The sequence below is a fragment of the Mytilus edulis genome, chromosome 2, assembly GCF_963676685.1.
Source record: "Mytilus edulis chromosome 2, xbMytEdul2.2, whole genome shotgun sequence".
NCBI classification, from domain to species: domain Eukaryota; kingdom Metazoa; phylum Mollusca; class Bivalvia; order Mytilida; family Mytilidae; genus Mytilus; species Mytilus edulis.
In genome coordinates, this window is record NC_092345.1 from 8,579,876 (window position 1) to 8,596,732 (window position 16,857).

The following is a 16,857-nucleotide window of genomic DNA, read 5'->3' on the forward strand; positions in this document are numbered from 1 at the left end:
ATCGATATCAATCATTATCATATGATTTGTCATTAGTTCTACTTTTTTCTATTTGGGTGCATTTATATAGATAAATTCCGTTGCCTTTTGTTTCGTACATACATATTTTATTGTTGAAAGGGACAAAAAATGTCATATTGTAATTGTATACTTATGGTTAATATGTATATGGGAATAGGGTTATGTATTCTCTAGTTTAACCAAGGTTGATTGAATCTTGAGGATGACATCTCTGATGGTACTGTTTCCTCAAGTATGGTAAGTAAGTTGGATTTAATATATTCCCATATAACATACCGGACAACCCTATAACTGTGAGATGGGAACTTTAAATCCAACTTAATTACCATACTTGAGGAAACAGTACCATCAAAGATGTCATCACCAAGATTCAATCAATCTTGGATAAACTAGAAAATAAATAAACTAACAAGACAGAAAAAGAGAAGCTTTGAAAAAGCCAGACAAACCAAAGGACTCAAAAGCTCAACACACACAAAGAATATAGGAAGGCTGATGGAGACTACATTAACAGAATCATCAATAGGCAAAGGCATTCGTTATTATACAAACAAAGTACTATGGTTAGGCGGGCCAACACTCCAGTGGATCAGGGACTTACTAAGATCCAGATATCAGAGTTGTTGTGGATGGTAAAACATCTCAGACTGCACCTTTCGAAGCAGAAGTATCACAGGGCAGTATAGTTGGACCTCTCATGTTCCTTCTGTTCATCAAAGAACTACCGGATTACGTACAGTCATCAGCAGTTCGTTTATTTGCAGATGACTGCGTACTGTACCGGCAGATCCAAAAGGATGCAGACTCACAATAGTTATCAAAGGTACCAAGATTATAATTTAGAAAGCCAGACGCGCGTTTCGTCTTCATAAGAGTCGTCAGTGACGCCCATATCAAAATATGTATAAAGCCAAACAAGTACAAAGTTGAAGAGCATTATGATCCAAAATTCCAAAAAAGTTGTGCCAAATATGACTAAGGTATTCTTTGCTTGGGATAAAAAAAATCCTTGGTTTTTCGAAAAATTCAAAGTTTTGTAAACAGGAAATTTATAAAAATGACCACATTATTGATATTCATGTCAACACCAAGTGTTGACTACTGGGCTGGTGATACACTCGGGACGAAACGTCCACCAGCAGTGGCATCGACCAAGGGGTGTAAATAGTTATCAAAGGCTTTATAATTTAGAACGCCAGACGCGCGTTTTGTCTCCATAAGACTCATCAGTGCACAACTAATACAAGAAGACATAAAAAACTTACTCAGATGGGAATCGGATTGGCAAATGGAATACTATCCCATCATCTATCCTAGCAAATTCCAACTCCTACACGTAACCAACAAGCCAATCCCACATCCCACAAGTAACAACATTCATGGGCTTAATTTAGAATTGGTCGACTTAGCAAAATACTTAGGCGTAACAATCCACAAAGCCATTAATTGGAATACACACATAACGAGCATATAGCGAAAAAGGAAAATTCAACCAGGGCCTTCATCCAAAGAAATATGCAGCACTGTCAACAATAAACAAAAGCGGTATGCTACACAACGCTAGAGGACACACAACACGATTTCTTAGAACATATGCCAGAACTTCAACATACAGGCAATCCTTCTTCGAGACAGAATACGGATATGGAACAACCTACCACAACCTTTGGTGGATTGTTCCTCACAAGATGTTTTCACTCAGGGGGTACTGAGTTGAAGCATCCCGTAATCGCACCATTAAGATTGTTTTTAACTTGAATATTTTTCTGCACCTTTGTTGTCACACCTAGCATGTGCAATAGTGTGATAATACTCCATTAGAGGACTGCATTGGAATTAAAGAGAGAACCGTTCTAAATATTTTTTTATTAACTTTGAATTTACATTGTGTCATATATCAAATTTATTCGTTCAGTCCATGTCCACTAGCTTTTGTTAATATGTCTTTTGATTGTCTTAAGCCATTTCAATTTATATTTCATGGTGTGTCTTTCTATGATGAGGTGGTACACTGGTGTTTCAGGTTAGGATGAAGGGTGGCTATTAAAACAATTAAACCAGCTCCATTTGTTTGCACCTGTCTTAAGTCAGGAACCTGATGTTCAGTAGTTGTCGTTTGTTGATGTGGTTCATAAGTGTTTCTGTTTCTTGTTTTTTACTGTAAATTCAGAAATTATTGCGTGCATTTATTATTGCGATTTTGTCATTTTACACTTGAATGCGATTTTAATTTTTACGATTTTGAGAAAAGTCATGCTTAAGTCAGTTCAAATATTACAAAATGCGAGTTTTAATTATTGCGTTTACAACTCAGTCGCATTATTCGCAATAATAAAAACCTCGCAATAATTTCTGAATTTACAGTATTTAGATTTGACCTTTGGTTTTTCTGTTTGAATCTTTGTACGCTATGAATTTGTGGCCCTTCATACCTTGCTGCTCCATATTGAAAGTTGTACTTTGACCTATAATGATTTACTTTTACAAATTGTGACTGGAGGGTTTTCTAATCGACTCTCATACCACATCTTCGTATATATAGTAAAATCATATTTAATGTTGTTAATGTTTTTAGAATTTGAAAATTTAAACCCAATGTTGAAGCTATCTCATACAGTTACTTATATCAACAATTTAAAAGTGATTACACTTAAATTCAGCAAATATCATTTTTCCTCAAATCCTTAGGAATTAAGAGGACTGCTTATATTAACAATACAAATAATAAAATAAAATAAATTGAAATACAGAATAAAGTTTATTGCACAAAAAATAAGTCATAAGAAAACACAAATATCATTCATTACTTATATATGTATATGAGTATCACATCTATTTGTTTTTTTTAGGGTTGAAATCAAAATTTCATTTAAAAATTCATTAAATAGCCTTGATCTGCTGGCACATGATTAGTTTCCTTACAACAGTATTTTTTCATACTTGAGAACTTTCACTGTTCCATGTATACACCATTCAGATTGATGCTTACAATAGTTAATTCCATGCTAAAATATGGTAACAAGTTGGCTCTATTTATACAGGAAAATAAACAAATAGGTTTACCCCATGCATGCTTTATCCCAGTTGTACAGTTGTTCAAACAACCAACCTTAATAAATATAACTAACCCAACAATGTATATATCTTGGTAATCTTAAATGGCAGTCAGCAGGGTTTAATGACATCAGTTGTTAGACCTGTTAGTCAAATGTGTTTTGTTAAAATAATACTTTTCACTTTTTTGCTCTTTTTGAAAATTTTGTTTGTGCTGTATTAAGACCACTTTACCAAGAAATTTGTTTTACATGCACACGTATACAAATTGCTCTATTTATCCAACACAATAATAGGTTTGAACATTATTTTCAATTTAGACATGTTTATATATCTTGGTAAACATATATTTGAGTACATAATCTGTTTTAGAAACTATTTTAATATCTTCATACTTGTTTTATAATGTTTATATATAGCACTTGTATGAATCCAATAATCATAAGAAACTATGTTCACCTCAGTGATATGTTTATATATAACATTTTCGGCTAAATTTTCAAAGTGTGGACATATTCAAAAATATCATAAAAACTTCTATACACATTTATTTACAAATTAATTTATTTTTAGTAAGAATTGAGTATTTTTATGTCTCAATATGATTGAGAACGCTAGCTTGGAGTATAAAATGATAAATGTCACAATAACAAAATCACAAAACATTTGATGTCAACATTGTAGATAACAGTCCAAATGTCAATATCACTTGTTTTAACAAGTTGTGTCTATAGAAACAGTCTTATTTTGCTGTAATTTAACAGTTTTTGCAAAAATACAGAAAAACATATCACTATATATACATCATAACTACAACATTACTGATATATTGTAAACATGCAGTTTTACTCTATAAAAAAATGTAGGAAAATCCATATTGAGGGTTCCCTTCTCCAATGGAAAGCTAGGTAGTTAACTAAGGTAAAGGTTGCTATGCAGTTGTGTCAGGGAGAATTGTGTAAGCACCTGAAAAAAACAAACATTTTATGAGTTTCTATAAAGATGGATCTATAAAGCTTGCAGTATCAATATTGTTTCTAAATCAATATAAATTTTAGATCTAAAATTTTTATCAAAATAAATTCATTGGAATTAAAAGGATAAACAAAACATAAATTAACTTTTTTAGAGTTAAAAAAAAACCTGCATTGTCATCACTTTTTTGAGAGAAAGGAACGACAATTTATGTTCATTGTATATTTGTATGTGTAGTTTATTCTAAACTGCTAAAGACGTACAGTAATAAAGGCTTGCTTAGTTTTAAGTTTACCCTGAAGTCTTCTGATTTTTTATTTGAATACACTGCTTACCATCAATTTCTATCGAATGACCCATATAAAGATAGCTGCAACTTACATATTGTTCAAATTATTACCTTCTAAACTGGTGTCCTTAGGGGTTGATTAAGACAAAAAGTATCCATTGAGCTATCGGTACTTGCCAAAATATGGTACATTTCACAATGTAAAAATTCCTAAATCATTCAAGCATGACTTAAGTAGTAGGGCCTTATGTTTACTATCAATGTAATGAAATTGGTGTTAATCCTATGACATATCAGAAATCACTAATCAATTATAATCTTCAAGTAACATGAATTATTTTTAATGTATAATCTTGACATTTATGTTGTTGCTGTTTTAGTTAAATTGTAAGTCTCATCTACTAAGACAAGAAAACTGGTGAGGTTTCCCTTTTCCCATTAATTTTCCAATGACTTACAGTGGTTCATATGAAGTTACAACATAACAACCAAAAGATGAAAATATTAGTATATATTTAATCTGAATAATATTGCATAACTAAAGTTATCCCTGAGGAAATGAATGATGTATAATTGTCACCAAAAAAGTATGCATCTTCAATGATGCAAGATGGCTGGTAAAGAATGAAAATGAAAATGAAATAGCAAATTGCAAGTCACAAATCACAATCCATTGAAAAATAGATTGTTCATAAAAGTTAGTTGTTAGTCTCAGTAGTAATATTAGTAGTTGTAGAAGTATGAATGGATGGTAGTGGTGGTATATAATGGTGAACATAGTAGAGGTCATAGTGACAGCTGGTGGTGGTGGTAGTGGTGGCTGATGACAAAGCTAGAATGGTCCAGTGGCAAATATTTCATGCAGGATGGAGAATGAACTCATGCTGTTAATGATGGTGACTTGTGAGGTTGTTGTTAGTAATGGAAGTTAGTTATGGAAGTAGTATTAATGGTTGGTTGTAGCATTAGTAGTGGTGGTGGTCTTTGGTTAGTTCTCATGGAAGCTGGTGATAGTGGTATAGTACAAGTCCACCCATGCCCCAGGACACCAAATAATAAATATTGATCATCTAGTCTGTAAAACAAAAAACATGGCAACTCACACTCCAAAACAGTTTAGGACCTAATATCTACTTATGCAAAACATATTAAATGCAAATGTTTGAAATAAACGTAACTAAATTTTTCTTGAAAAAATTGAATCCTCAATATCTATGACACCAATCTACAATTTTGTTCACAACTATGGAATTCAAATATCATACACCATTTGAGGTTCAACAAAAACTATTTCAGAACTGATGCCTTAAAAAAATATATAGAATGATTTTTTTCTCGTTCTCTTATATTTTGCTGAACACTTTAATTCTTGGATTACCCAGATATCCATAAAATCAGTAAAAAATATTATTCCACAAAATATATCAATCCAAAGTATTAACAAGGGAGACACAATTCTTACAGAGCATTTCAATGAGGTAATAATCTAATAGTTCTTAAATATATTAAATATGTCAATAGAATAATTAATATAACTTCTACATGTAAACATATGTCTAATTGTTAACAGAATCTTTCATTGGTACATAATTACTTTGTTCAGCTTTTCTTTGATCTCTTCTCATCAAGAACATCACAAATACAAATATGAATGCTGCATACAGATACGGCCCTGGGTACAGTATGTATAGAGCAGCTGTAAAAAACAAAATCATCTTTATACCACATAATCATCCATACAGATATGGCCCTGGGTACAGTATGTATAGAGCAGCTGTAAATAACAAAATCATCTTTATACCACATAATCATCCATACAGATATGGTCCTGGGTACAGTATGTATAGAGCAGCTGTAAATAACAAAATCATCTTTATACCACATAATCATCCATACAGATACGGCCCTGGGTACAGTATGTATAGAGCAGCTGTAAAAAACAAAATCATCTTTATACCACATAATCATCCATACAGATACGGCCCTGGGTACAGGATGTATAGAGCAGCTGTAAATAACAAAATCATCTTTATACCACATAATCATCCATACAGATACAGCCCTGGGTACAGAATGTATAGAGCAGCTGTAAAAACAAAATCATCTTTATACCACATAATCATCCTTACAGATATGGTCCTGGGTACAGTATGTATAGAGCAGCTGTAAATAACAAAATCATCTTTATACCACATAATCATCCATACAGATACGGCCCTGGGTACAGTATGTATAGAGCAGCTGTAAATAACAAAATCATCTTTATACCACATAATCATCCATACAGATATGGTCCTGGGTACAGTATGTATAGAGCAGCTGTAAATAACAAAATCATCTTTATACCACATAATCATCCATACAGATACGGCCCTGGGTACAGTATGTATAGAGCAGCTGTAAAAAACAAAATCATCTTTATACCACATAATCATCCATACAGATACGGCCCTGGGTACAGGATGTATAGAGCAGCTGTAAATAACAAAATCATCTTTATACCACATAATCATCCATACAGATACAGCCCTGGGTACAGAATGTATAGAGCAGCTGTAAAAAACAAAATCATCTTTATACCACATAATCATCCTTACAGATATGGTCCTGGGTACAGTATGTATAGAGCAGCTGTAAATAACAAAATCATCTTTATACCACATAATCATCCATACAGATACGGCCCTGGGTACAGTATGTATAGAGCAGCTGTAAATAACAAAATCATCTTTATACCACATAATCATCCATACAGATATGGTCCTGGGTACAGTATGTATAGAGCAGCTGTAAATAACAAAATCATCTTTATACCACATAATCATCCATACAGATACGGCCCTGGGTACAGTATGTATAGAGCAGCTGTAAAAAACAAAATCATCTTTATACCACATAATCATCCTTACAGATATGGTCCTGGGTACAGGATGTATAGAGCAGCTGTAAATAACAAAATCATCTTTATACCACATAATCATCCATACAGATACAGCCCTGGGTACAGAATGTATAGAGCAGCTGTAAAAAACAAAATCATCTTTATACCACATAATCATCCATACAGATATGGTCCTGGGTACAGTATGTATAGAGCAGCTGTAAAAAACAAAATCATCTTTATACCACATAATCATCCATACAGATATGGCCCTGGGTACAGGATGTATAGAGCAGCTGTAAATAACAAAATCATCTTTATACCACATAATCATCCATACAGATACGGCCCTGGGTACAGTATGTATAGAGCAGCTGTAAAAAACAAAATCATCTTTATACCACATAATCATCCTTACAGATATGGTCCTGGGTACAGTATGTATAGAGCAGCTGTAAAAAACAAAATCATCTTTATACCACATAATCATCCATACAGATACGGCCCTGGGTACAGGATGTATAGAGCAGCTGTAAAAAACAAAATCATCTTTATACCACATAATCATCCTTACAGATACGGCCCTGGGTACAGGATGTATAGAGCAGCTGTAAAAAACAAAATCATCTTTATACCACATAATCATCCTTACAGATACGGTCCTGGGTACAGTATGTATAGAGCAGCTGTAAAAAACAAAAATCATCTTTATACCACATAATCATCCATACAGATACGGCCCTGGGTACAGAATGTATAGAGCAGATGTAAATAACAAAATCATCTTTATACCACATAATCATCCATACAGATATGGTCCTGGGTACAGTATGTATAGAGCAGCTGTAAAAAACAAAATCATCTTTATACCACATAATCATCCATACAGATATGGCCCTGGGTACAGTATGTATAGAGCAGCTGTAAATAACAAAAATCATCTTTATACCACATAATCATCCATACAGATATGGCCCTGGGTACAGTATGTATAGAGCAGCTGTAAAAAACAAAATCATCTTTATACCACATAATCATCCATACAGATATGGCCCTGGGTACAGTATGTATAGAGCAGCTGTAAATAACAAAATCATCTTTATACCACATAATCATCCATACAGATATGGCCCTGGGTACAGGATGTATAGAGCAGCTGTAAATAACAAAAATCATCTTTATACCACATAATCATCCATACAGATATGGTCCTGGGTACAGTATGTATAGAGCAGCTGTAAAAAACAAAATCATCTTTATACCACATAATCATCCTTACAGATATGGTCCTGGGTACAGTATGTATAGAGCAGCTGTAAAAAACAAAATCATCTTTATACCACATAATCATCCATACAGATATGGTCCTGGGTACAGTATGTATAGAGCAGATGTAAATAACAAAATCATCTTTATACCACATAATCATCCATACAGATATGGCCCTGGGTACAGTATGTATAGAGCAGCTGTAAATAACAAAATCATCTTTATACCACATAATCATCCATACAGATATGGTCCTGGGTACAGTATGTATAGAGCAGATGTAAAAACAAAATCATCTTTATACCACATAATCATCCATACAGATACGGCCCTGGGTACAGTATGTATAGAGCAGATGTAAATAACAAAATCATCTTTATACCACATAATCATCCATACAGATATGGTCCTGGGTACAGAATGTATATTATCTTACCTCCTATACATTTCCAGGAATATGATTGGTTAAAAGCGTCCGCGTGCAAACCGTGTATATTTGATATTAGGTTAGTAGGGAGGCGGGGCTTATCTCATACACAGTTAGTAGTGGAGTTACGTCCCTTTATATTCCTTATTAGGTAAGAAGGGGGCGGGGCTTATTTCATACACGGTTAGTAATGGTGTTATGTCCCTTTGTAAAAAACAAAACGGTACTGAGAAAAAATCTTAAAAGTTCCAACAGACGAAGAAATTGATGATTAAGATTGAAACAAATTCATAAAACACATTTAAACCTTACAAGTCGTTATTGCTGGCATCTGTTTTTGTAGGATCAATGAAAGTATTTTCTTAGCGCTAACAGTATTTGAGGATTTTGAGAATCACTAGTCTTAATTTCACACGTTAAGATAGTCGGTAAGATAAATTCGTTACATAGTGTGCTAGTGACGTAATACGGTATATATGGGGTCAGTAAATTCCATATGGGGATTCGAGCTTCGCTCTCACCCCATATGGAATTTACTGACCCAATATATACCGTATTAGGTCACTAGCACACTATCTAACTAATAGAGCAGCTGTAAAAAACAAAAATCATCTTTATACCACATAATCATCCATACAGATACGGTCCTGGGTACAGAATGTATAGAGCAGCTGTAAAAAACAAAATCATCTTTATACCACATAATCATCCTTACAGATACGGTCCTGGGTACAGTATGTATAGAGCAGCTGTAAAAAACAAAAATCATCTTTATACCACATAATCATCCATACAGATACGGCCCTGGGTACAGAATGTATAGAGCAGCTGTAAAAAACAAAATCATCTTTATACCACATAATCATCCTTACAGATATGGCCCTGGGTACAGTATGTATAGAGCAGCTGTAAAAAACAAAATCATCTTTATACCACATAATCATCCATACAGATACGGCCCTGGGTACAGTATGTATAGAGCAGCTGTAAAAAAACAAAAATCATCTTTATACCACATAATCATCCATACAGATACGGCCCTGGGTACAGGATGTATAGAGCAGCTGTAAAAAACAAAATCATCTTTATACCACATAATCATCCATACAGATATGGTCCTGGGTACAGTATGTATAGAGCAGCTGTAATAAACAAAATCATCTTTATACCACATAATAATCCATACAGATATGGCCCTGGGTACAGTATGTATAGAGCAGCTGTAAAAAACAAAATCATCTTTATACCACATTATCATCCATACAGATATGGCCCTGGGTACAGAATGTATAGAGCAACTGTAAACAACAAAATCATCTTTATACCACATAATCATCCATACAGATATGGCCCTGGGTACAGAATGTATAGAGCAGCTGTAAATAACAAAATCATCTTTATACCACATAATCATCCATACAGATATGGCCCTGGGTACAGTATGTATAGAGCAGCTGTAAAAAACAAAATCATCTTTATACCACATAATCATCCATACAGATATGGTCCTGGGTACAGTATGTATAGAGCAGCTGTAAAAAACAAAATCATCTTTATACCACATAATCATCCATACAGATACGGTCCTGGGTACAGTATGTATAGAGCAGCTGTAAATAACAAAATCATCTTTATACCACATAATCATCCTTACAGATATGGTCCTGGGTACAGTATGTATAGAGCAGCTGTAAATAACAAAATCATCTTTATACCACATAATCATCCTTACAGATATGGTCCTGGGTACAGGATGTATAGAGCAGCTGTAAATAACAAAATCATCTTTATACCACATAATCATCCATACAGATATGGCCCTGGGTACAGGATGTATAGAGCAGCTGTAAATAACAAAATCATCTTTATACCACATAATCATCCATACAGATATGGCCCTGGGTACAGTATGTATAGAGCAGCTGTAAAAAACAAAAATCATCTTTATACCACATAATCATCCATACAGATACGGCCCTGGGTACAGGATGTATAGAGCAGCTGTAAAAAACAAAATCATCTTTATACCACATAATCATCCATACAGATACGGCCCTGGGTACAGTATGTATAGAGCAGCTGTAAATAACAAAATCATCTTTATACCACATAATCATCCATACAGATATGGTCCTGGGTACAGTATGTATAGAGCAGCTGTAAAAAACAAAATCATCTTTATACCACATAATCATCCATACAGATACGGTCCTGGGTACAGTATGTATAGAGCAGCTGTAAATAACAAAATCATCTTTATACCACATAATCATCCTTACAGATATGGTCCTGGGTACAGTATGTATAGAGCAGCTGTAAATAACAAAATCATCTTTATACCACATAATCATCCTTACAGATATGGTCCTGGGTACAGGATGTATAGAGCAGCTGTAAATAACAAAATCATCTTTATACCACATAATCATCCATACAGATATGGCCCTGGGTACAGGATGTATAGAGCAGCTGTAAATAACAAAATCATCTTTATACCACATAATCATCCATACAGATATGGCCCTGGGTACAGTATGTATAGAGCAGCTGTAAAAAACAAAAATCATCTTTATACCACATAATCATCCATACAGATACGGCCCTGGGTACAGGATGTATAGAGCAGCTGTAAAAAACAAAATCATCTTTATACCACATAATCATCCATACAGATACGGCCCTGGGTACAGTATGTATAGAGCAGCTGTAAATAACAAAATCATCTTTATACCACATAATCATCCATACAGATACGGCCCTGGGTACAGTATGTATAGAGCAGCTGTAAATAACAAAAATCATCTTTATACCACATAATCATCCTTACAGATATGGTCCTGGGTACAGTATGTATAGAGCAGCTGTAAAAAACAAAATCATCTTTATACCACATAATCATCCATACAGATATGGTCCTGGGTACAGTATGTATAGAGCAGCTGTAAAAAACAAAAATCATCTTTATACCACATAATCATCCATACAGATACGGCCCTGGGTACAGGATGTATAGAGCAGCTGTAAAAAACAAAATCATCTTTATACCACATAATCATCCATACAGATACGGCCCTGGGTACAGTATGTATAGAGCAGCTGTAAATAACAAAATCATCTTTATACCACATAATCATCCATACAGATATGGTCCTGGGTACAGGATGTATAGAGCAGCTGTAAATAACAAAATCATCTTTATACCACATAATCATCCATACAGATATGGCCCTGGGTACAGTATGTATAGAGCAGCTGTAAAAAACAAAAATCATCTTTATACCACATAATCATCCATACAGATATGGTCCTGGGTACAGTATGTATAGAGCAGCTGTAATAAACAAAATCATCTTTATACCACATAATCATCCATACAGATATGGTCCTGGGTACAGTATGTATAGAGCAGCTGTAAAAAACAAAATCATCTTTATACCACATAATCATCCATACAGATACGGCCCTGGGTACAGGATGTATAGAGCAGCTGTAAATAACAAAATCATCTTTATACCACATAATCATCCATACAGATACGGCCCTGGGTACAGTATGTATAGAGCAGCTGTAAAAAACAAAATCATCTTTATACCACATAATCATCCATACAGATACGGTCCTGGGTACAGTATGTATAGAGCAGCTGTAAATAACAAAATCATCTTTATACCACATAATCATCCTTACAGATATGGTCCTGGGTACAGTATGTATAGAGCAGCTGTAAATAACAAAATCATCTTTATACCACATAATCATCCTTACAGATATGGTCCTGGGTACAGGATGTATAGAGCAGCTGTAAATAACAAAATCATCTTTATACCACATAATCATCCATACAGATATGGCCCTGGGTACAGGATGTATAGAGCAGCTGTAAATAACAAAATCATCTTTATAATATATATAGCAACTTCTTTGTTTCTAATGTCTCTACCACCATCTTATTCCTGCACAGCCAATTTTGCTCACGTGAAATTCACAGGAATTTGATGTGAATTTAACGTAAATTTCACATGAAAAAAATTTGACTGTGTAGGAATATATTTCATTACTTTAAAAGATAAACAATACTTTTCTCTCTCAATTTTTTTTCTTTTTCATAATTTTGCTTCTTTTTTATTGTTGGTTCATTTCTTTCATATGTTTATGAGTTTTGTTTGTTTTTGATTTTAAATTTCAAAAGGGGGTCATTTTTTTTTTATTTAGGTCCCTTTAAGTGAGTGTTCATGATGAAGGTAAATCCAGAAATAAGTTCAGACACATAACATTTTAGCATTACTTTCATTATATATCTAAAAAAAGAAAGTTCTTCTGAACCTTAAAATGCATATCATCGATCACTATGCCATCTATATGTAACAGTGCTATGAGGTATGTCAGGATGAACTGCAATGTTCCTTTAAAATATCCATGAACCATGAATCTGCTGCTAATGAATACTTATACTTTAAGTACACAAATTTTTGGGATGTTTTTTTATTGCAGAAAATAGCTATTAATTGGTTTTTTTAAATGCAATTGAATTGATTATAGTATTATTGTGTGCAACATTTACTAAACCTTGCATTTGTGTCCATTGTTTAAAACATGCAATAATAAAAGTGAGCAAAAAATTCTAAATTTCCAGTATTCCTACTAAAATCCATTAATAAATCTCATTTTTTATTGTCCATTGTTGAAAACGCCAATATTTAATGCATGGACAAAATATTAAAAATTTATACAATACTTCTACATGTGTTGCTCACCTTGGTCTATGTGAATATTAAACAAAGGACACAGATGGTTTCATGACAAAAATGGGTTTTGGTGATGGTGATGTGTTTGTAGATCTTACTTTACTGATCATTCTTGCTGTTTACAATTATCTCTATCTATAATAAACTTGGCCCAGAAGTTACAGTGTCAGTGAAAAAAGTTAGTAAAAATTTACAAATTTTATGAAAATTGTTAAAAATTGACTATAAAGGCCTAGGCAATAACTCCTTAGGGGGTCAATTGACCATTTTGGTCATGCTGACTTATTTTGTCTTACTTTGATGTACATTGTTGCTGTTTACAGTTTATCTCTATCTATAATAATATTGAAGATAACCAAAATCAGCAAAATTTCCTTAAAATTACCAATTCAGGGGTAGCAACCTAACAATGGATTGTCCGAATCATCTGAAAATTTCAGGGCAGATAAATTTTGACATGATTAACAATTTTACCTTGATCAGATTTGCTCTAAATGCTTTGGTTTTTGAGATAAGCCAAAAACTGCATTTTACCCCTATGTTCTATTTTTAGCCATGACGGCCATCTTGGTTGGTTGGCTGGGTCACCGGACACATTTTTTGAACTAAATATCCGATTGATGATTGTAGCCAAGTTTGGTTTAATTTGGCCCAGTTGTTTCAGGGAAGATTTTTGTAAAAGATTACTAAGGTTTATGAAAAATGGTTAAAAATTGACTATAAAGGGCAATAACTCCTTAGGGGGTCAATTGACCATTTTGGTCATGTTGACTTATTTTGTGTTACTTTGCTGAATATTATTGCTGTTTACAGTTTATCTCTATCTATAATAATATTCATGATAATAAACAAAAACATCAAAATTTCCTTAAAATTACCAATTCAGGGGCTGCAACCTAACAACAGGTTGTCCGATTCATCAGAAAATTTCAGGGCAGATAGATCTTGACCTGATATACAGTTTTATCCATGTCAGATTTGCTCTAAATGCTTAGGTTTTTGAGATATAAGCCAAAAACTGTATTTTACCCCTATTTTCTATTTTTAGCCATGGCGGCCATCTTGGTTGGTTGGGCGGGTCACCTGACACATTTTTTAAAACTAGATACTCCAATGATGATTGTGGCCAAGTTTGGTTTAATTTGGCCCAATAGTTTCAGAGGAGAAGATTTTTGTAAAAGTTAATGACGACGGACAACGACAACGGATGTCGAAGGATGACGGACGCCAAGTGATGAGAAAAGCTCACTTGGCCCTTTGGGCCAGGTGACCTAAAAAGTGATGATAAAACTTACTTCTAAGTGCATTTACATCTGGATATTTTGGAACGTCATGTTTATGCATTTCCTTTATATAATTCTTAATGACTGGTACAAGTAGCTGTATATTTCCACCAATGTTTGTAATTATAAATAGATAAACTGCTATTCCTGTGGTTCTTATATCAGAGGGTACCAGTTCCACCAACACAGCTATGGTAATGCCTATCCACATCTCACCTGTACACAACAAACAAATGTCCTCAATAATTTATGTCTAAGGTAGGAACCTGATGTTCAGTGGTTGTCGTTTGTTGATGTGGTTCATAAGTGTTTCTCGTTTTTATCCTGTTTGAATGGTTTTACACTTGTCATTTTTGGGACCCTTCATAGCTTGCTGTTGGATGTGAACCAAGGCTCCGTGTTGAAGAACCTAATTTGACCTATAACAGTTTACTTTACAAATTATGACTTGGATGAAGAGTTGTCTCATTGGCATTAATACCACATCTTCATATATCTATCTATATTAATTCTCTCTGTACTTTCTATTATTATAATACAAATATACAAGGGGGGAGTCAAGAAGTTTTAACACAGTGACCCTTGTCCTTTGTCAAAGTGTCCATCACTAATCAGTTATTGTTTTTCCTTGCGCTTTTAGTTTGGCTTCTATAATGAAAAATCTTCATATTACCGACACTGTTATATTAGAGTTGTTATTGAGATATATGCCATTGTGAAGGGACATCTGGATTTGGCCTTTATTTTTTTCAGAAATTGGTGATTTACATTGTCACAACTAAGGAATTAATGAATATTTTTCTTGATCTAGAAAAAAATACTTTTTCAGGAACTCTGGAGTCATAGTTTTTAGGGATGACAAACTTGCCAAACACCCTCATGTCGCTCCTGTATCTAATTGATATTTAAATTAAAAATTATAGAAATAAATAAAGTAATCAATAAAATGTTGAACTGAAAATAAACCTCCTCTCAGAAAAAAGTAATATCATTATCTGTCTAATCTATGAGGGGGATGGACCTTTATTGGCTCCAGGATCATGTGTTTTTAAGATCCGGATTTCGAGATTGATCTTTTTCGAATTTCCAGATTTAAATTTTATAAATTTGGGACCTCAGGATTTCATGTTTATAAGCATAGGATTTCTGGATCAGGACCCCTCTGACCATGGCCACCCATCATCTATGGGAGTCTAACTATACTTACCAAATAAATATGTTGGTATCTGGCATAGGTAAGCATAAGGTGGCAGAAAAAATAATGTTCCCGCAGCAAATGGTGCAGCTAATGTCTGGAAAAATATGATTACAGTAAAATCAGGTTTTATTAGAACTATATACAAATAACATGTATGATGGCTAATAAAACAACTACCATATTTCTTATCAATGAACACCTTTTAATTCCTGAGATTAGCAACCAGGCAATGGTTTAATATGAATATCTAAACATCTCAAGATACACAAAACTCAACAAATCTATATCAGAAATTTTGTTATTGCTTCAGAAATATATTTTTAAAAAAAATCCTTTAAAAGTCAAGATCATTACAGGGTAAGGTCAATGACATAAACAACCATCAAACATATTTCTGGATTTTGATAATGATTCAATTAAGATGATGAAAGTATAATTTTGTTTTACTGTATATCATGACAAATTTTACATGGTTTACAAGAGGCGTGTTCATATGACCAAGAAGCACTACTTTTCCATATATGTTATGATTGCATATGTATATTTATACAGAGTTTGATAATGAAAATCAGGACTGTCAGAACTTTTTTAATGTTTTATTTGTTCGTCAAATCTTATATTTAAATAAAAAGTGGCATGCTTGATATGAAATCAGAGGTCAACCTTCATTTTCTTTTTTTCTTAGTAGTATTTTAAACAATCTGGACATAAATCG

The 16,857-nt window shown here is 33.6% G+C and overlaps 1 protein-coding gene across 7 annotated transcripts in view; it reads right to left on the reverse strand.

Moving 5' to 3' along the window:
- Positions 1–2,746: 2,746 nt before the first annotated feature.
- Positions 2,747–16,857, reverse strand: part of LOC139511377 (MFS-type efflux pump MSMEG_3705-like) — a 29,212-nt gene continuing 15,101 nt past the window's right edge. For 6 of the 7 annotated variants that reach the window (XM_071298047.1, XM_071298050.1, XM_071298048.1 and 3 more), the window contains 4 exons: positions 16,152–16,236; positions 14,957–15,160; positions 5,934–6,035; positions 2,747–4,041 (listed from right to left, as the gene is read on the reverse strand). In XM_071298047.1, coding sequence (XP_071154148.1) covers positions 4,007–4,041; positions 5,934–6,035; positions 14,957–15,160; positions 16,152–16,236 — 426 coding nt within the window. In that variant the 3' untranslated portion in view covers positions 2,747–4,006. Of the gene's footprint in view, positions 4,042–5,933; positions 6,036–12,593; positions 12,638–14,956; positions 15,161–16,151; positions 16,237–16,857 lie in introns of those variants that run through there. The other variant, XM_071298051.1, reaches the window with a different exon arrangement.